The sequence below is a fragment of the Elephas maximus genome, chromosome 21, assembly GCF_024166365.1.
Source record: "Elephas maximus indicus isolate mEleMax1 chromosome 21, mEleMax1 primary haplotype, whole genome shotgun sequence".
NCBI classification, from domain to species: domain Eukaryota; kingdom Metazoa; phylum Chordata; class Mammalia; order Proboscidea; family Elephantidae; genus Elephas; species Elephas maximus.
The window spans coordinates 33,069,780-33,089,439 of NC_064839.1; the positions used below are offsets into that span (position 1 = coordinate 33,069,780).

Below are 19,660 nucleotides of genomic sequence, written 5' to 3' on the forward strand. Positions count from 1 at the left end.
CCTTTTGGCTGCCAAGAGAGGAAGCTGAGAGACCCCTTAAAGACACTCGCACCCGTCCAGGGAGACAGGAATGCCTTGGGATCTAGCGGTGGCGTGGGGGTGGAGAGAAAAGGACAGAAATCAGAGAAAGCTTTAGGAGGTGAAGGTGGGTCTTGGTGGCAGATTAAGGATAAAGGGTGAGAGAGGGCAAGGACGACAGCCAGGTCTCTGGATCGTGGGGGGAGAACAGATGGCGGTGCCTTTCGCAGAGGCCCAGGCGCCACGAGAATGTCACGGGCTAGGTCTTGGTCACACCGAACTCCAGACGCCCTGGAAATGACGTGTGTGTGTGTGTGTGTGTGTGTGTGTGTGTGTGTGTGTGTGTGTGGTGTGTGTGTGTGAGAGAGAGAGAGAGAGAGAGGTGCGGGGGGCTGGGACCCCGAGGTGTACGTCTGGTAGCAGCCCCACCAGCATGGAAAGGGTGGGAGTCGAGGACCAAATCGAGGGGCTGCCAACACTGAGGCCCGAGAGGATGGGAGGGGTGGCCGAGGAGGTCGTAGGGAAACTCCCCGCCGAGAGAGGGAGGGGAGGGGTGGGCCAAAGCCTTGGGAGGACGAGGGGGAGGTCTTTGTTGTTTAGAGGCCTAGGTTCCTGGGTCGCGGACACGCGCATGGGCAGGAAGTCAGACTCGAGACAGCTAGTGTAGACAAACCTTCCGGGCAGGGAGAGATGGGTGGGAGCTTGGACGGGGTGTTCGAGGAGGGGATAATAAGAAGGGATTGAACCGCCAAGTCAGGGGTGCGGGGAGACTGCGGGATCCGAGGAGGCCCCAGGCCCGAGGCCGGGCCTGCCCAGCACCCGCCGGAGCAGCCGGGGTCAGAGGGGAGGTGGCCCGGGGCGGGCCGCGGGCGGGGCGCCGGGGCCTGCGCCCCTCGCGGCGAGGCTCGCCTCTTCTTCTGCTGCACAGGCTCAGTTTCCGCTTCCCTCCCAAAGCGGGGTGAGAGGGAGGGCGGCCGAACCCTGGCCCCTGCCGCCGCCGCCATGTGGCCCCCAGACCCCGATCCGGACCCCGAGCCCGCGGGCCGCTCTCGGCCCAGCCCGGCCGCCGCCGGGCTGCGCGCCCTCCTGCCGGCTCGCGCCTTCCTCTGCTCGCGCAAAGGCTGCCTCCTGCTGGCCGAGTCGGTGAGTGCGGCGGGGGCCCTGCCAGGAGGAGCGCGGCCTCGGGGAAGCCACCTGGGACCCTCCCCCGCCGACTCCCTCGGCTGCGCCGTGCTCCTTTCTCAAGTTGAGGTAGAGGTGGGGTTGGGGTCCGGGTGGGGGTGCCGCGGTCCGAGCACCCTGCGTCCCAGCGCCCGGCTCGGCCGACTCCTCTTCAGAGCCCTCGAAGTTGGAGAAACTTCCCCGAGTTTCGGACGTGTTCACTGAGGCTCAGAAAGCCAGGCAGTGGCGAGGCGGGGCCCGAACTCAAAACTTCCCGCACTTCTGGAGCCCGCGTGTCACAGGTTGGGGGGCCGTAGGAAAGCCCGGCTGGAACCGGCAGGGGGATCGGTTCCCGCCACCGACGCGATGTGACTGTCTGGGCCTCGGGGCCGGGCTGCGTCTCCGGCATCGCCTGGCCTCAACAGTGGCGCCCTGCTCCGCGAGCCCTCCGCCACCCCCTGGGTGGGCCCCGGGGTGAATCAGCGCGCTCGGCTCTCCAAGAGCCGGGGTGGGGTCCACTTTCCTGGGCGCCGGGAGCACCGGTCCGGAGCTGCGGGGCAGAGGCTGCGGAGCCTCAAGGGCGGGAGGTCAGAGAGAAGCCCTGCTAGCTGGGGGCGGGGGGCTGTGTAGAGTGGGAAGGGGTTCCCGGGGATTGGGCAAGGCCTGGCCGCTCTGCTGGGGGCGCCAGGCACCCCCGCGGCTGCAGTGGGGCGGGGGCGGGCCTCAGCGAGTGACTTCATTCCCCCTCCTCCGCTCCCTCGCCCCGCCCCGCTGAGCTCCTTCCCTCTCTCCCCCACCCCGGCCTTCTGGCCGCCTTTGTCCTTCCTACAGTACGGAAAGCTCCCTCACTGTCTGCCTGTGGGGTGGGGGTTGGCGCTGGGCCTGCAGGGACGGAGGAGGAAGATGAGAGGTGAGCACTGGGCGGCCACTGGTTACTTAAATCCCCCAGCACCTTGACAGTACCTGCCCTGATCCCACTTCGTAGAGAGCTGAGGTCTAGGGGGTTTGACCGGGAGACCAGTTGAGGGTCCGAGTGAGAGCCAGGCCAAGAGAGGGGGGAGGAGGATTCTGCCCCCAACCTCTTGACTGTACCTCCCAGGGTGGATGACAGGAAGCCATCCCACAACCAACCTCTCTCTTCTGCCCCTGGAGTCAGCTAGCACTTGTCCAACTTCCAGGTGAAGGGCCAGGGCCCCAGGACTCAGCCTGAACTCTGAGAGACTTCTTGGCTGGCCACCTCAAACCCACCTAGGAGACTGACGGGGCCACTTGTGGGGAGAAACCTAGAATCTACTGTCTACTGAGTGGACCCCAGACTCCCCCCAGAACCTCCCATGGGTGGAGAGGGTGCTGGCCAGAGCACAGAGCAGGCCCTTGGCCTGGGGTGGGGAGAGGGACAGGGATCTATATCTAGGAGGATGAGGAAGGAGGGGAGGAAGTGTGAGGCGGGGGCACTCAGAACAAGGGGAGCTGTCCTGGTCACTCCTGCCTCCCTGCCTGGTCATCTCCCCAGCCCCCACCACCACGCAAGTTGGGAGGCTGACATGGACAGGAAGGGGAAGGAAGTAGCCAGCAGGAATCAGGAAATGAGGAAACAGGAATTGAGAGAGGGGGATCTTCAGAATCAGGCTGGTGGGGGTGAGGGGACAGGAAGAGGAGGGACACAAGAACAGCCCTGGGCACAGGACGTAGTAGTCAGCCCCTCTCTGGGCCTTAGTTTCCCATTTGTCCAAAGAGGGCCCAGCTACCCCCATGGGTGTGTTCAGGGCAGAGGAGGGGTGCCCTGGAGGTTCCCTGGCATTCCTGAAGCTCATTGTCTTTGGGCATCTGAGTGTCCCTACAGGGCCTTTGAGCCAAGGTGGTGTCCACCTCTTCCACTGCTTGCACAGGCTCTGGGCTCCACTCCGAGCACCTCAGCTAAGGATGTGCTCACAGCCAGCCACAGTGACAGAAACCAGAAAGATGAAAACCTCCCCCAGCACCCCCAGGGCAGTGTCGCTTAAGAAGTCCAGCTGTGGGGTCAGCCATCCCACGGTTCAAATTCTGGTGCCCCTCTGAGCAAAGCACATCACTCTTCTGAACCTCAGTCTTCTCATCTATAAAGTGGAGCTGTGAGCCACACCTGGCGCATGGGTGGTTGTGAGGATCAGACCCTCAGCAGGCACTGGGCACAGAGGAACCCGTCATCTTGGCCTGCCCTGCACTGCATACCTGCAGAACTACCTGGGTGCCTTAGCGCTCTCCAGCATCAGTTGCTTCCACCTTCCCAGTGCTGTGGACAAGGCTGCAGCGGACATTTTGATTCTTGTAGTTCCTTCTGCCCCTTGTGAATTATTTTCTTGGAATAAATTCCCAGATGTGGAATTCCTGCCTCAAAGGGTAGTGTACCCTAAAGGGTAAAGTATTTTTCACAAAGGTCGGATGAATGATGAAGCAGGGCCGAGGTGTCTGTAGAGTGCATCTTCTGGATGTTTTGTCCTATTCGAATGAAAATTGTCAAATATACAAACGTGGAAGATTTATACCATTAACACCCATATACCTACCACGGAAAATGGTACAGTTGTTTACCACTTGCCACTGGGCCAACCCTGACTCATGGTGACCCCATGTCTATCAGAGTAGAACTGTGCTCCCCAGGGTTTTCAGTGGTTGATTTTTCAGAAGTAGATCACCAGGCCTTTCTTCCGAGGCACCTCTGGGTAGACTGCAACCAACGTTTTGGTTAGCTGCCATGCTCATTTTTCCCACCAGGGACTCCTGTGTTTAACACTGTTCTATTTTTGCTTTATCCCATATGTATCCATCTGTCACCCCAATCCATTTTATTTTTTGATGCAAAGTAAGTGGCAGACATCAGTACATTTCAACTCTAACCACTTCAAGGTGTATGTCATTAACTAAAAGTTCAGCTTTGATTGTTTCTTTTTAAGGTAAAATTTACATCCATGAAAAGCACAAATCTTAGGTGTTGGGTGTTATTTTTGAAGCTGGTTCCTATTTCGTTGGATCCCTTGGGCCTGCTTAGCTTTGATTTGCCCCTGCTGGGCACCGCTGGTCGCTATGAGTCGGAATCGACTGGATGGCACTGGGTTTGATTTTGGTTTGTTTTGGGGCACCACTGGGTTGGGTAGTTTCTGCCACATGCTGGGGTGAGGGGTGGGAGATTGAGGCTTCCTGATTGGGTCCTTGCAGGGAGCTATAATGGGGTCAGGACTCAGCCAACTCCAGAAGTGCTGGGGGCATCCTGGATCCCATGTTGTTGTTAAGTGCGGCTGAGTCAATCTCAACACATAGCGACCTCATGTGACACAGTAGAGCTGCCCCATAGGGTTTCCAAGGCTGTAATCTTTACGGGAGCAGATCACCAGGTCTTTCTCCCATGGAGCTGCTGCTAGGTAGGTTCAAACCGCCAGTCTTTTGGTTAGCAGCGAAGTGCTTAACCATTGCGTTACCAGGGCTCTTTGGGCCTCATAACTGGGTGGACATCCTGACTCTGCCACTCACCAACTGTGGGACTTGGGGCAGGTCGCTTTCCATGATGGAGCCTCAGTTTCCTCCTCTATTCCTTCCCGCAGGATCTCTGAGCACTTGGCAAGGGGCCCTGAAAATGCTCTGACTTCTGTCCTATACACCCCCCCTCCCAGGGTCTCTCGTTCATCGCCTTTGTCTCCTATGTGGCGTCCTTGGCATCCACCTTCTTCACGGCACCCCTGCTGGAATTCCTGCTGGCCCTCTTCTTCCTCTTTGCTGATGCCATGCAGCTGAATGACAAGTGGCAAGGCTTGTGCTGGCCCATGATGGTGAGAGCTGGGGCCTCGAGAGGCAGGGGCTGGCTGCCCAGCCCATGAGCAGTGGCCAGAGGAGGAAGCCAGAGTGCGTTTTGTTCCCTTTCAGCACAGACCCTTTCTTCAACGCATTGAAGGGGCTGTTTGCAGTTGGTTAGAGCCAGGTGGAGAGACGTGGCTTCACACAATCCAGGTCCCACCACTCAGCATCCATGTGACCTGGAGCAGGTGGTTGTACTTCCCCAGCCTCCAGCGAGGTGGGAACTCAGAGACGGGCCCTCTGCCCTTGGCCACCAGGTGGCGCTACTGCTCCCAACTGGGCCTGCAAGGAATGAGCCTCAGCCGCAGGAATTCAAGCCATTTCCACATGGGCTAGGCGGGTTAACTGAGGACTTGCAGGGATTTCCCGGCCCTCAGCCATCTGGCAGCCCTGGCCTCCTTTTATCACCTGGGACGGCCCAGAGCCTGGCCGGTGGACTTTGCTGAATGAAATGAGGCACAGAGAAGGAAGAGCAAAAGTGGGTGAACCCTGGTCTCCTGACTTCACATCCAGCGTTCTCCCGCCTGCCTGAGGAGGGCTCCACCTTCTGGCCCATTTAGGGATGGGCAAGCAGAAGCCCCAACATAAATGGATCTGCTACGAGTGCCCCACTGGCGAGCCAGAAAGGAGCACGTGGTGGGTTCCGACCCCTGCCTCCCCGCTGAGTGGGGAGATCTGCATTCAGGTCAAGCCATAGGTCAAGCCAGACACTGCAGACTGGAAACCATTCCCTGTTGGGGACGGGCCCAAATGGACCAGGGGCAGGACAGCCTCAGCTGCTGGCAGCCAGCAGAACAACAGGACTAAGACCAGAGGCAGCCGGGTAGGAGCAGGCACGGGAGGAGCATCAGGGAGTGCAGGAGGGGCCCAGGTAGGGTAGGAACCCATGGATGCTGGGCCTGTAGGCCAGATGTATGACCAGGCCACCGCGCTCATGCTCCTCTGGGAACAGTGGGGTTCCAGCCCCGCTCCTGCCACCAAGTGCCCTTCTGAGCCCCTCTCCCCTGCCTTGGCTCCCAGCCGGCCCCCATGTGGCATCCTCCTTTCTCCCCAGGACTTCCTTCGCTGTGTCACGGCGGCCCTCATCTACTTTGCCATCTCCATCACGACCGTCACCAAATACTCTGATGGGGCTTCCAGAGCAGCCGGTGTAAGTAGCTGCCCTACGTCTGGGAGGGGTGTACCCAGTAAGGCCTCCCTCAAACTCACCACTCTCTGCAGCCCAGGTACCTCTGTGTACCCTCACTTGGTGTGGAACCTGGGCACATTCTTTCCCTGCTTGGGCCCCACTTTCTCATCTCTAACGCAGACCTCAGCTATTCCAGAGATTCACCCTGCTGGACCTGGGTTTTGAAAGGCTGCTTGCCAAACCGAATGAACACTTAATTTTCTCATTTATCACTAAATCGGGGGTCTGTGCCCACCAAGCCAAGCTATATACCCAAGCAGATAAGTGGGCTGTACAGCTGGGGCGGCAACTCCTCATTCTCGCCCTCCCCACTCCCAGCCTCCCGGACCAGGGGCTCCTAGCTCCTGATGATGTGCCCTATCCACTTGTGCCCACATCCTGGTTACCACCCTGTCAACTGTGCCCCACAGGTGTTTGGCTTCTTTGCCACCATCGTGTTCGCAATTGACTTCTACTTGATCTTCAATGAGGTAGCCAAATTCCTCAAACAAGGGGACTCCACAGACGACACGCAGGCAGGGACCAGATGCTCCCTCCCAAAGTGGCCAAAGGAAGAAGGTGACAAAGCAGTAGGTGGGTAGCTGCTCTGAAACCCGGAACCCAGCTGATCACATCGGAGGCTGTTGCTGCTGCAGCCAGCCCTCCCTTGGCACTGGGCTAGCGGAGGTTGGGGTAGGAGCATTTCCTAACCCTCCCCCACCCCCCCTGCCAGCAGGAAGTGTTTTTTCGGCCCAGTTCTCCTGTCCTTTCAAGTGTCACTGATTGTAAAACCAGTCCCCTGGGGGCGCACAGGCTCCCCAGGGCCTCAGCCTTTCCAGAAAGGGTGAGCTGAGGGCATACCCCATCCCCACCCAGCAGGGCTCATCGCCTCCTCGGTGAAAACTTCTCCTATGAGCCTGGGGGCTGTCCGTGCACAACAGTCCGTACTCCTGCCTCCAGGGGTCACCTGTCCACCACACCAGCTCTCCCTGCAGTCTCCCAGCCCAGGGGCTCAAAAGCCAGAGAACCACGAGCACCCAGCCAAACACAGGCAAGCTCAGGCTTGTTTCGTTTTTTACTTCCAAGGAGTACAGCCTTCTGGCCCCTCAAGCTCCCTTTCACCAGCTCAGAATGGCTGCCATGCGTGCCCGTTAACTTATTTAAACAAAACCAGAGTTGAAAGTTGGGTGGCTGGCTTTTTAGCCTATGACAGCACAGCACATCCTCGGGTGTTTTGCCCTGCACAGGCGGGGCATGTGGCGTGGACTCTCAAAGGGGGATCAGGAGGGACCACAGCGGGTTTGGAGGTTCTGGTGCCCCTCAGGCTTTCCATAGGTACAGCCCAGGGGCTCCTGCCTAGAGAGACCACCAGGGGAGGTCCCCACCCCAAAGGGCAGGAGGAGCAGAGCAGGTGGAGGCTGAAAGGGAGAACAGAAGCTGACCTGGGACAGAGGACCTGGCTTCTCGCCTCTGTAACCTACTGGCCATTTCTCTTTCCCACTCCCCTCACGACCCCCAAGAGGGCCCTGAATGTCTAGGGAGCTGCCACTGTTAGCCAGCAGCTCGGAGACCTCAGGGGGCTCCCTGCAACTGTACCAAACTCACCCAGGCCAGTGTCCCCTGCTCTTTCCTGGGCCCTTGTGTCAGCAGGTTTCACCTGACACCCACTGGGACTGCCCTGGGCTGGGCACTAGGGATCTGCCAATGGGCAAGGCTGGGCCACCTGCCCTCGGGGAGCATACAGCCCAGGCAGGAGTTAGAACCAGAAGCAGAAAGTGGTTGTGTACACCGCGGGATGTATGTCCAGACAGACTTAGGCGAAAGCCTCCCAGATGGGTTGGAAATTACAACAGCAAAATGGGAGTGAATAGTGGTGCCAGCCTGGCCGGAGGCTGGTGGAGGTGACCAGAGCTTGGTGTCGATGGAGGTGCAGGAACGTGCACAGAAGAAATGGGGCAGGTGGAGGGAGAACAACTGATTATAAAGAGCAGTCCAGGTGAGGTGCTTCTCTGGAACAGGTGGAGGTGCCCCTGGGCAAGGGCCAGCGGTAACACATGGTGGGATAGGTAAACTAGGGCAGCACAAAGGCCCTGTGAGGAGTTGGGACCATTCCCATGGGATACCTGTTGCCCAGGACCCAGCCAGGTAGTTTTTGAACGAGCGGTCTCCTACAGCTGGCTTCTGGGTCTACAGGGATCTGCAAAGCGCAGAAACCATTCCTCTGCCAAAAATGGGTGACGCTCACCTTGCCCTGTACTGCAGCAAATATTAGGTTAAATGTCCCCAGGCATTTTCTTTAGGCCTTTGCAACCTGCTACCAATTGTCTAGGAGTCCTGGTGGCACAGTGGTTCAATGCTCAGGTGCTAACCAAAAGGTCAGCAGTTCAAACCCACCCAGTGGCTCTGTGGGAGAAAAGACCTGGTGATCTAGTTCTGCAAAGGTTACAGCCTAAGAAACCCTATGGGGCAGTTCTACCCTGTCATACACAGTCGCTATGAGTTGGAGCAGACTCGATGCACACAACAACCAGATGTGTGCTACAAGGGCTTCCAGACAACCATCCCAATGAACAAGTAGTAAATGTGGACGGAGACATGTATTTGAATTTTTGGGGTTTCTTAACATTTGGAGACTTTCATGTATATAACAGTCTCTGGTGATAAATTATTCCTGGCTTATGTAGTAGAACTGAATGTATCAAAATCTCATCAGGCTAGTCATTGGTACAGGGGCAAGGGGAGGAATCAGGGTTTGGGAGGCTTCTCCTAGCTGCCCCACCAGCCCCTGCCCCACGCTCTGGGGAGCCAGCAACACATGAGGGCAGATAGGGTTCTCAGAGCCAGGAGGCCAAGGAGAGGGGGTGATCATCAGAAAATGGTACCTGAGGCCAGGGTGGGGGATTAGTGACTTGGGTGGCTTCCCTTCCTGGGGCTGGGGGTTCTGACGAATCTCCAGAATAGCCTTCAGTGCAGGGATTTCAGGAACCCCTGAGTTGTACCTCACAGACAGACCCATAACATTATAAAATTGTTTCTGGTCACAATCTAAAAATAAAGACGGGAAGGGGATTGAAACTATAAAATGGCTAAAAAGAGGCTTTTGGATTTTTCCATGTATTCTAATTTTTTGGACAATAGCTGTCCCCAAAGTGTAGGCCCATCTTGTCCCACCAACATGGGGGGAGAGGTAGGGTCAAGATGCAGCTGTGAAGCCCTGAACCCCCCCTCCCTGGGGAGACTTGTGGGGGCATCCAGGCTTCAGTTGGGTGGATGCATGACCCCCTCACCTCCACACACTTGGCGGTGAAAGGAGCTGCCTGTGGAGGGTCCCAGGCACGGGGCTTGGCACAGCCGAGTAGCTGCCCTCTTGCCAAGCAGTTGGCTCTGGGTGAGGCCTGAGCCCAGGGTGCCTGCCAACAACCTGCTCTCTGCTTCCCTAGAGGCCATTCCAGGCACCACTGCCCTGGGAACTCCGACCAAGCATCCTCTCTGCTTTCCTTTCAGAAGAGGACTCTGACTCTGACTCTGACTGAAGGCCCGCTCTTGCTGGGCAAGCCGAACCCCCCGGGACCTTCACGCCTGTACCTCCTGCGCGAGCTGGCTGGCAGTGTGGCCAGGGGACGCTGAGTTGGAAGGAGGCTGTGACTACTCGAGCAGCAGCAGGAGATGCTGACAGTGGGCCTCCCCACAGCCTCAAGGTATATGTGTTCCAGAGTCCAGCATACAAGATGGTATCCCTTGGCTTAGCACTATTTAACTACTCTGCACGAGGGCATCTTAACTATTCCAGCCCTCACCCGTTTCTGCCCCCATGGACTTTATGTCGTTTAACTTCTCTGCCAAAGACAAGCACAAAGAAGCAAAGCCTCGCGTTTTCGCCAATGCTCAGATCTTGGTGTCGAATGGAGCCTTACAAACTGTCCGTCACAGAGAGCATTGCACACTGCAAGGTGGAGCAGAAGGGTAAGGGCTGGGGCAAGGGAGGCTGGTCTGTTCACAAATGGGGATAAAACAGAATCCACAGCAGGGCCAACCCACCAGGTCCCAGTGGCTCCTCCTGACACTCATCTACATCTGGTGCATCTGCTCAGCCAGGCACTTTGTTGAGAATAATTCCATGTCTTCCCTCTTCCTTCTTGAAGCTTCTCATCTAGGAAAGAGTGGGTCTCAGGGCCTATAACTGACACCCTCACCCTTGGAGACAACGCCTTCTGTGGGTGAGATGGCTATTCTGGGTCTAAGACTGTTTCAAAGAAAAGTTCCTTGACTAGCTGACCAGGTCCAAAAGACAGACAGTACCAAATGATCTAATAGCAGGGCAGCATCCTGGGCAGCTGGGCAGGCCCAGCCACACCCCCTCTTGTGGGAGAGAGGTTCTTGGGATGCATCTCGGGATGCACGTACTTCTAGACACCAGAGCAGGTTTACTGACCATCTCATGAGGGATGAGCCGAGCCTTCTGTGTCACCTAAGGACTTACATTGTGTATGTATCTTCAGTGGAATTTTGTAACTTTATATAATTTTTTTTTTATACAAAAGCAGCTTCTTAACAAATGGCATTTCCTGCGACCCAAGGGGCCTTGTGAATGAGCCTGAGCTCTGGGCCTGGGTTTGGGGCATTTGTATCCTTTTTCTCTCTTGCATGTGACTCTCCTACCCTGAAAAAATCATACTGGATTAAAGCAGACTGACTGCCTGCTTGGAATGTGTATGTGTGTGTTTGAGAAGACCTTATCCACCTGGAGGAATAACCGCACGACATCAGGACCGCTTTTATGCTTCTGCATAAACTAGGACCATGTGGTGTGACTCCCTACACCTTTAGGTTTTAGCAACAAGCCAGGGGCACTTACTCTGGACCAGGCACTGGGCTAAGCATCTAAAGTGCATTCTCTTACTGAATCCTCTCGCAATCCTGTTAGGAAAGGTTGGATGACTTGCCCAGGTCACCACTGCCCTTGGAGGGTCGGGGCATTTCACTTAGGTATCAGGGCACCATCCCTGCCAGCCTCTCAGGCAGTCATAACCTGGGGCTCTTATGGTTTGGAAACTGGTTGCACCAGGGACCTCAGACTTGCGGCCTGGAGGTCCTTGGTCCGCGCTGGCTCTGGTCAGTCGGAAGAGGCAAGGCATGGCAGGACAGAGGGAGGCACTGCCGTGGTGCAGAAGGGCTGCCCCAACCTGCACGCTTAGCGCACGCTGTGAACACGTGTGAACGTTGTGTGCGCAGAGGCCGAGAGAGGCACATGATGGCGTTTACTCCACTTCACCAGCCACGCAAAGCCACAAAGCTAGCTGTCACCAGGCATCTGAGTCCTTGTCCCATCCCTTGAGCTGTGTCTCCATTCACCTTCACATAACAAGCGTGTGCTGTTTCAGGGCAGGGCGGGAGGTGAGTGAAGGTGAGAAAAGAGAAGAGATGATAAGGCTTTTACATGTCTGTTTATTAAACAAGAACTCCTTCATGACAACCTAATACAATATTTATTATGATTAGTGTGGAGAAAATTATTTCCCTCTACATACAAAAATACAGATTTGAACACTATGAAAACAATCAGGACAAGTACCGTGAAAAATTGGTCCTTCAAAGCAAATAAAGGGGGAAAACTAGGGCAGCGTGAGGCTTTGTCTGCTGTTGGAGACAAATAAGCAGGAGCAAAGCTTTGAGGGGGCCCCAAAAACCACTCCATGTGGACAGAATCAAACCCGAGAGCCAGCTGGAGGGGCGTGCCCCTCCACGGGGCACTGGTGTGAATTTGAGAAGGGGGGCCCCTGACCAACAAACAGCGTAAGCCAACATTTACCAGATGGACAGCACCTCAGAAGGCCCATAGCTCTGTCTTTAAAATGTAAAAAAATAATAAAGGACATAAGAAGCAACTTGTAATAGTTAATAACATTGCCCCCCCAAAAGTGCCACTAGGTGAAGTACCAATGAATAATCATTATATTAGAAAGTTACTACTTAGCCACCTGACTTGACTTCCTTTGTTATAAAATAACTACATATTCTGACCCTTCCAAAGACAAAGAGAAAAATGCTAGCATTTCATGTCTCCATAAAGCAATACCTTCATTTTGCAATAGCTCAGCCAGCTCACTCGGCTGTTTCTTGGCCAGCTGTAACTACCGTCTGGCACGGGGGGGGGGGAAGCAAGAGGAGCAGCCTTAGTGTTACCTGTGCCTTCACACCATCAAGCTGCTCACAGCAAAGAGGCTATTTTGCTCAGGCCAAAAGCCTAGAAGGGGCCACCGAGCTGGCCCAGAGTGTCTCTGAACTGAGAGGAAGGTGAGCAACAGGAACCAGCTGAGACCCTCCCGGGAGCCCATCTGGCTCAGCAGGAGGAGGCCCAGAGGGACAGGCCTGACTGAGCTGACCCTGGGGGCCACCACACCAGAGAACACCCTGCTGGTCACCAGCCCGCTGCCACCAAGGAAGGAGCCAGACAGGCTTTTCAGCATTTTAAATCCAGGAAGGCGAAGCCAGCACTGATGGTATTCTTTTCTCTGCTGAATATGGAACCACTTTCCTATTACTGCTCGAGGTGAGTGGTGGGTCTTCAAAATGAACACGTGGTTCAAAAACACCAAATGCAATTTATACTGCTTAGTACTTATTTCACAGAAATATATTCTCTCTCTCTCAGACTATCCAAATAAGCAGAAATAAGATGGTGGGGAGAAGGCAGGGGAAAGGAGACAGGAAAAGCCTGTTCATTTGTTTCTTTTCTTTTTAAAAATACATATGAAGTCAAAGGGAATGATGGCCAAACCTCCAAACCAGCATTGCTGAAAGCATTATTAAAAGGACGAGATCTAAAATCGTGCTACAAAAATAGTGTTATCTGGTTTAACCAAATGTACATCTTTTTTTTCAATCCCATGATTGACAAGAGTGCTTGTGTGACACATGGAAGGCACCAAAGGTGAAGTGATTATAATCTGTCTTAAAATATACAAAGACAGGATTGCCTAGTTTGGCGGAAAAACAAATACACTCATACCTGTAATAAATAGTTTACTGTTTTTGCCATGGGTTCCTGAACTCTACAAAATTCAACATATACAAATATTTTCAATCCCTAGCATTCTCTTAGAGGGAACCACGTCAAACAAAATCAAGTTATGAAAAGCACTGATTTTATCCAAATAGATTTCACTGTGGGGCTGGATTTGAAAACGCACTTTTAAATGAGTGACAGTTTTCAAGAGCTGGAAGCAGGTGGCCCCTCTGCAGGCTGGGGCCGGCTTGGGAGATGTCCCGAGTTTCCTGCCCTTGCCCTCCCCCAGGAGCCTGTCTCCACACAGCCCTCGGGCCAGCCAGTTCTCCCTTCAAGCCCTGAGCATTAGCCTTCCTCACTTCTGCAGAGAGGACAGCAGTCTCAACACTTGCAAAATGGATTCTGGCCAAGGCAGGAAGGCAAAGCAGGGCCTGCACAGGGAAGCAGCCACCAGCTGGGCCTGGCTCTGCTTCTCATGGGAAGCTCTCTCCACTGTCCTCATTTTCCTGACCATTCCTTCAGGTTGCTTTCCTGATAAAAGAGGGTGTTTCCTACTGGGTATCAACAGAGACATCCAAAGACGACTCAGATTTGGTATTTTCAGAGTATTGCCGAGTCCCATACAAACCATTATCAGAATGTCATCGCACACCTTCTCTCCTTCGAGGCACAATTATGAAAAGAAACTCTGGGCCTCGCCCTAAATCTCATCAACAGAGCTGATAAAGGCAGTTTCAGACAAGTTCTTACTCATAAATCAGAACTATTAAAGTTCTGATTGCCCCCCCGAGTCTAGCAGTATTAACACCCTAACTGAAGGCTGTCTGACCACTGGTGTATTACACATCCCAATGAAACCAGGCCACCTACCTCTGTGCATCTATTTAGCAAGTGACCTGAATTAAAGTCTTGGCATAAAAAATGTAGACAAGAAACTCACTAACCCTATGAAACAGATACACCATTCAAGGATCCATAATCTAGACTTGGTTTTTGGCAGGTTGCCACTGATTCAAACTCACGGGTTTGTGGGTAATTTTTTCTTTACCGTTATGTTTATGGATTAATAAAAACTGGAAAGAAAAATAAAAAATGCCAAAGGTTGAGAAACTGTATCTTACTGGAAAAGGAATACATTCTAGTCAGAAGAATGAGAAGACATGTCAGGACCCACTCCTGTTCCAAGCCCGACAGTATACAAATGCAATTTACTGGAGTGAAGAAAAGTCAAAAAGAACACTCACTTTCAGAAGAAAAATCTCTGGATCTAACCCATATTGAGGATATTTTCTTTCAGAGATAGTTTCTGCATAAAAGAAATGTAAAAGGCCTAATATTTCAAATTACCTTCTCGACCAGTCAGCTCTTAGGATTTTAACGGTATCTGCAGAGACGAAACAAGCGCTTTCACAAAGAGCTAGGAAAGTTTACAAAGCTGACAAGAAGAAGGGTTGGGTCTGTGTCCTAAATATCCAAGATCGCATTCAAACCAGGTTCTGAGTCACCTGTCCAGATTCACAAGTTCCCAAAAACTAGACGCCAAGAGCCCACCCACGGCACCAAGGAATACTGGCCCCCATCACTGAGTTCTTCCCCTCAAGCTGATTCTGGACCATAAGACCTCGCTTTTCCAAAGACAAGAGGATAGGAAGGTAGTTAACCAAGTACACGTTTTCAAGACAGCCTGGGTTTGTAAACATGTCTAGTGGTATAAAGAGTCTGACGGCAGACAGGGCCTGGGTGAGCTGGGTCAGGGTCTCCTTGTTCCTCCCTCCTCTCGTCTCCCCGACCTCAGCAGCCCAGAATGGCAGCCCCACAAGCTATCACCTAGCTGGTCCTGGGAATGCGTGCTGATAAAAACCTCTGGATCCTGTAACTTCACGAGGAGCTAAACAAGCATTCGGAGACCTCACAAGCTAATGGTGGTTCCCCAAACCGGAAGCACTTTTTATCCTGCTGGAGAGAATCAATCAGCAGCCCTTGGCCTAGAAAGTATTTTCTCCTTTTCCTACCTGTTTAACGCCATTATGTTCCTGTAAATAAAGAGAAAATGACAATTGGGCAGTAGCACACTGATTTACTGGTTGTTTCGTCTTGAATCTGGAAGGCACAGTTGGAACCACTTAAATCATCGCTTCCTTCCAGAATCACTAAACTGTCTCTCTGTTTGTCTCTAAGCTCTATTCATCTGTCAGGACAGGTTCTAAGACCAGCACATAGAATATCTTGCACAGATGGGACTAGGCCTTGGTCCACCTCTAAGAACACAGGGATAGGAGAAGGACAGCTTCCCAAACAGCACATGCGCGTCTACAAGAAAAAGTGGGCGGGGGCCACAGAGAGGAGACGGCACACAGACACACAGAGTGGCTCTTCAGGGCTTATTCATTGCACAGACGTGTGGACAAAAGAGTTAGTGCTTCACCTCTCACAGACTCCATATGGTTTAACCCAAGAATGAAGCACTAAGAAAGCTTCAAAAACAGACTGAAAAAACTGCCCCATGAAAAAACTATAAGAGAGTAGGAATGGTTTCAGTTGAGTCCTAAAGCTGGCCAGAAGCGGCTGATGCAGAGACATCTTGTGCCTGCAGTGCCTGCCTGCAGGCTGAGCCTTCCTGCTGGTGCCAAGGGTGGAGATACCTTCAGCCTCCCAGGGCCACACCTCTCAGAGCCAGCCTGGGTTCCTCACTGGCTTCCTTGTGGTCCAGGCTGAGCTTTGCCCACACTGTACATGTTAGCTCAAGCTGCCAAGGAAGACATCACTATCGGACCTTCATTCTTGCTTTTTTGTAGGCAAAGATAATCTACTTTGAATGACTGTTACTGCACAGGGTAAAACTCTACTTGCTTTACTTTAAATCAATCCTCTCTTACAAGATTTTAATTTGTTAACAGCCTCTGCCCTTTTCCAGCTTTCTATGGGGCCAAGAAGTATCTCTAGGCCTTCATGATTGTAATCGCTCCGTATGAAAGGGAAAAGGAACTTCCCTCCAAAGCTTTAGCAGTGTGAAGTGGGGAGAAAAGAGAATAGGAGGAAAAGAACTCCCAGCAGACCAGATGAGTGCCAAGATAAACTTTCTCTGAAGACGTCAGGCTTGCATTCATCTAAAACCACCAGAGAGTCCACCAAATGCTTGAGGGTTTCAAGTGCACTGTACAAATTCAAATTTACACAGCAACAGCCGTTCTCGTCAAGTTTGGCTCCAACAATGAAAGCCAATATCGTCTCAACAGAAAAACAAAGGTTGCCACAGCCTTAAAATGCCCCAAACCAAACGGACGTTGGCCCATATTGGAACTCTTAAATGCAAAACTAAGCTTTCTTCAATTCACAGAGAGGTCATTTTAAGCCCCCCGCCAAATCTAGATTGTCTTGTGCTTATACACAGAAGGCAACATAAGAAAAATACAGGTGTCTCTTCACTCACCATAGACAACTATATTCCCTTTGTAACTTTTCCTCAGCACACTGTCTACATGGGATGAGACGTCGTTCTGTGCATTACACCCATTAGAAGGTCTACATGGCCACTTCCAGGGCTAGTGGAAGCTAATTAAATATAAGGAAAAACATTGACAAAAAGCAGGCGGAGCCTCATTGCACAAAGGATATTAAATAGTTACAGGAACATAAATAATTGAAAGATTCTAGCGCCAGGATCCAAACTGACTCCTAATTCACTCTGTGGCATCAGATGTCATCACCTTCTATCATCTACCAGCATTTACAGTGTCAATGGGCTTCAGAACCGTTTCTTGCAGCAGACTACACATCCTCAGGGGGCCAATCAATTGTCTCCTTTTCACCAGATGATAAACTGGTTTTATTGAAGTGACATGGGAAAATTGGACAAGAGTCCTGCCTGAATGGTATTCTTTTTCTCGATCTCACTTCAAAGGCGGCCTTTTATGGAGGCCATGTAACATGCTTCCCAGAAGGCAATGTCTGATAAGGTTCAGGGTGGTCCTTTCAAGTGGGCCACTGAATGCAAGGCTGAGTCTTTGTGACCCTGTTTTTAAGTGGACAATAACCGTATCTCCTAGAGAGAGATAAACCCAATTTTAACTACACATACATACCTAACAAATATGAAATAAATACATAAAATGAACAGATAAAATCTGGATGTCATTATCTCCCCCCAGAATCACTACACATAACAGATTTGAAGTTTAGGAAGCACGGTTTGTGCTGACACAGGAGGAACATGGGAAGAGGGCTCCATCGTATCAGCTGGGTAGCACCAGCTCTGGACAGGCTTGGCTGCCCTCTGTGAGAGCTGAATGAGGTGAGTATCCACCAGACGGGCTGGGGCTGCACCAGCAGCCAAGGCTCCAGGGGCAGGCATGGTGCTCAAAGATGTGACCTGGGCCGCTGCCATGAAAAGAATTACAGCAGAGCTCGCATCGTACCAGATGTTCAGTTCAGGGAGCTAACCCCTAACCCCAACCCTTCAGAGACAGTATAGTACCATTTCCTGTCAAATCCCCACTCCAGCAGTGTTACCTGATCAATCCCCCCATTGCAGGAAATCAGATACTGCCTGTTTTTGATGAATGCAATGCCACATGTCCATGGATGGACACTTTCTCACACACACGCTCCTTCCCGCACTCAAACACATACTCGCTTTCCGAGTTATTACTCAGTACACTGCTAAAGCTGTAAACGGTCATTAGAAGAAGACCCTTGGGAGTCTCCACATCACTGCAAAATCTTCCAGCCAGCAGTAAGGGTTTTTTCCTCGGTGAGGGCTAGATGCAAAATATTGGAGCTAGAGTGAAGTTTGTAAACATTAAAAACAGTTCCAAGAGTGAAAACCTGACAAATTAAAATTTTTTCTATAAAAGATAAAATTAATCTCCAATTGGGGGAAAAAAAAAAACATAAAGCAACATAGGGGCTCGCTGAACTCATTCATCGCAAATAACCTTCACTTCATCAAGGATCCAATCAAAAACTCTAAGTAACTAGATTTTTTCCCCCAACAACTTCAAGATCGATGTTCATGATTATGACCCGAGGCACCAAATGCTAAATCAGTGCCTTCTGAAGCTTCAGGGAAAGGATGTGTAACGGTGCAAATTCAAGTATTTCAAATCCTAGACTATTCAGAATCACTTAAGAACTCTTCTTAGGCATTTGAAAATTAGAACATATCCCCTAAAACGGGTGTGTGGGTGTTTATTTGTAACACACAAACACCCCCCCCCCCCAACCTGTGGGCCATGAAGCCAGCAAACGGGCAAGTGCTTTGGCTGGTGGAATGAGTTGTATTTCTTTCCTGGTTTCTACCTGAGAAGGTAAAATGACAGGAAATCTGCAATTCAGCCTCAAAGCATTTAGGGTAAGTAGGACACTGGAAAGCAAGACAGTCCCCATATTCCCAGAGAAGAATCTGGGATTCAAGAAAGTGATTAATTTGAGGAAGAATCAAGTGATTTCTCAGCAGGGTAGGAAACAAAAGGTGACCCTCCTGTGAGTAAGCAGTCCTATGGAGCTGTCCCAAGGGGACAGAAGCTCTTCCAGCCCAGTAAGGTCCAGACCTAGCAAAGAGTTCAACCAATGCACCCCTCTGCCAAGACCTTCAGGGTCACACATGGCCTTCCAGGCTTGTGCTGGCTGTCTCCATGTCCAGGTAAGGAAGACAAGGAGGAGGCAAGGATTCTAGCAGCCAGCTTCAACGCTGCCCTGGAGTGCACCATGGGAGTGCAGAAACTTCCAGGAGCTGCCTGAGAATCGCTGTCGACGGACTACTCTGACCTGTGCCTTCAATTCCTTGATTATATATATCTTTTTCCTCTTAGCAGCCTCATTTAATCCAAAGTCTTGACTTGTTACAAACACATGTGACAGGGTGGTTCAGAGTCAAGATGTGAAGCCTGTGTTCAGAGACTGTTAAGATCTAAGGTGGACACAGAAAGCCAGTGAGGCTGGCTGCTCCCACAGCCACCACAGGCTGGAGAATCCATGGCCTGTTGGCAGCCCATAGCTGTCTGGACAGCTGGATATGGGGGCTTCGTCCACCCATATACCGGCCAACAGGGCCACTCAGAAAATCCTTTTCCCAAATGAACTTTTATCAAAGAGGACAAAATTCAATATAATAACATGAAAATCTGACATGATAAGGGAAAGAAAACTTGATTGAAGGGATGGGCAGGAGGGAGGAGGCCTCTGCAGGTCCTCACGTGTCCAGGCGCTGGATTTCAGGACGACTGTCCACATCTCTGGACTCTGTGTGGGCTCGGATGTAGTCATTGGTGCTCTGTTGGCGGAGGCTGACTCTCCATTTCTGCACAGACAGGAATGTGTTCACCGCATACACCGCAGTTGCCAAGAAGCCAAATAGCTAAAAGAAACAGGCTTGGTTAGTACTTGGGCATGTTACCTGTTTACAGGGTCTCAGGGAAGAACAGACTCAATGGCAGTGGCTTTGAGTTTTTTGGGTGCTTCCCTAATAAACCCCATAATCG

General features: G+C 52.1%; 2 protein-coding genes across 2 annotated transcripts in view; one reads left to right on the plus strand and one right to left on the minus strand.

Moving 5' to 3' along the window:
• The first annotated feature begins 654 nt into the window (after positions 1-654).
• CMTM3 (CKLF like MARVEL transmembrane domain containing 3) lies at positions 655-10,873 on the plus strand. Its single transcript, XM_049864721.1, has 5 exons — positions 655-1,161; positions 4,827-4,982; positions 6,062-6,157; positions 6,607-6,769; positions 9,680-10,873. Exons 1-5 carry the CDS (start codon positions 1,021-1,023, stop codon positions 9,706-9,708), a joined length of 585 nt encoding a protein of 194 aa, XP_049720678.1. The 5' UTR covers positions 655-1,020; the 3' UTR covers positions 9,709-10,873.
• Positions 10,874-11,591: 718 nt separating this feature from the next.
• The window catches only part of CMTM4 (CKLF like MARVEL transmembrane domain containing 4), an 83,100-nt gene continuing 75,031 nt past the window's right edge, over positions 11,592-19,660 (minus strand). Inside the window, exon 4 of the mRNA XM_049864720.1 lies at positions 11,592-19,536. Within this exon, the coding sequence (XP_049720677.1) occupies positions 19,372-19,536 (165 nt within the window). The 3' untranslated portion in view covers positions 11,592-19,371. The remainder of the gene's footprint in view (positions 19,537-19,660) is intronic.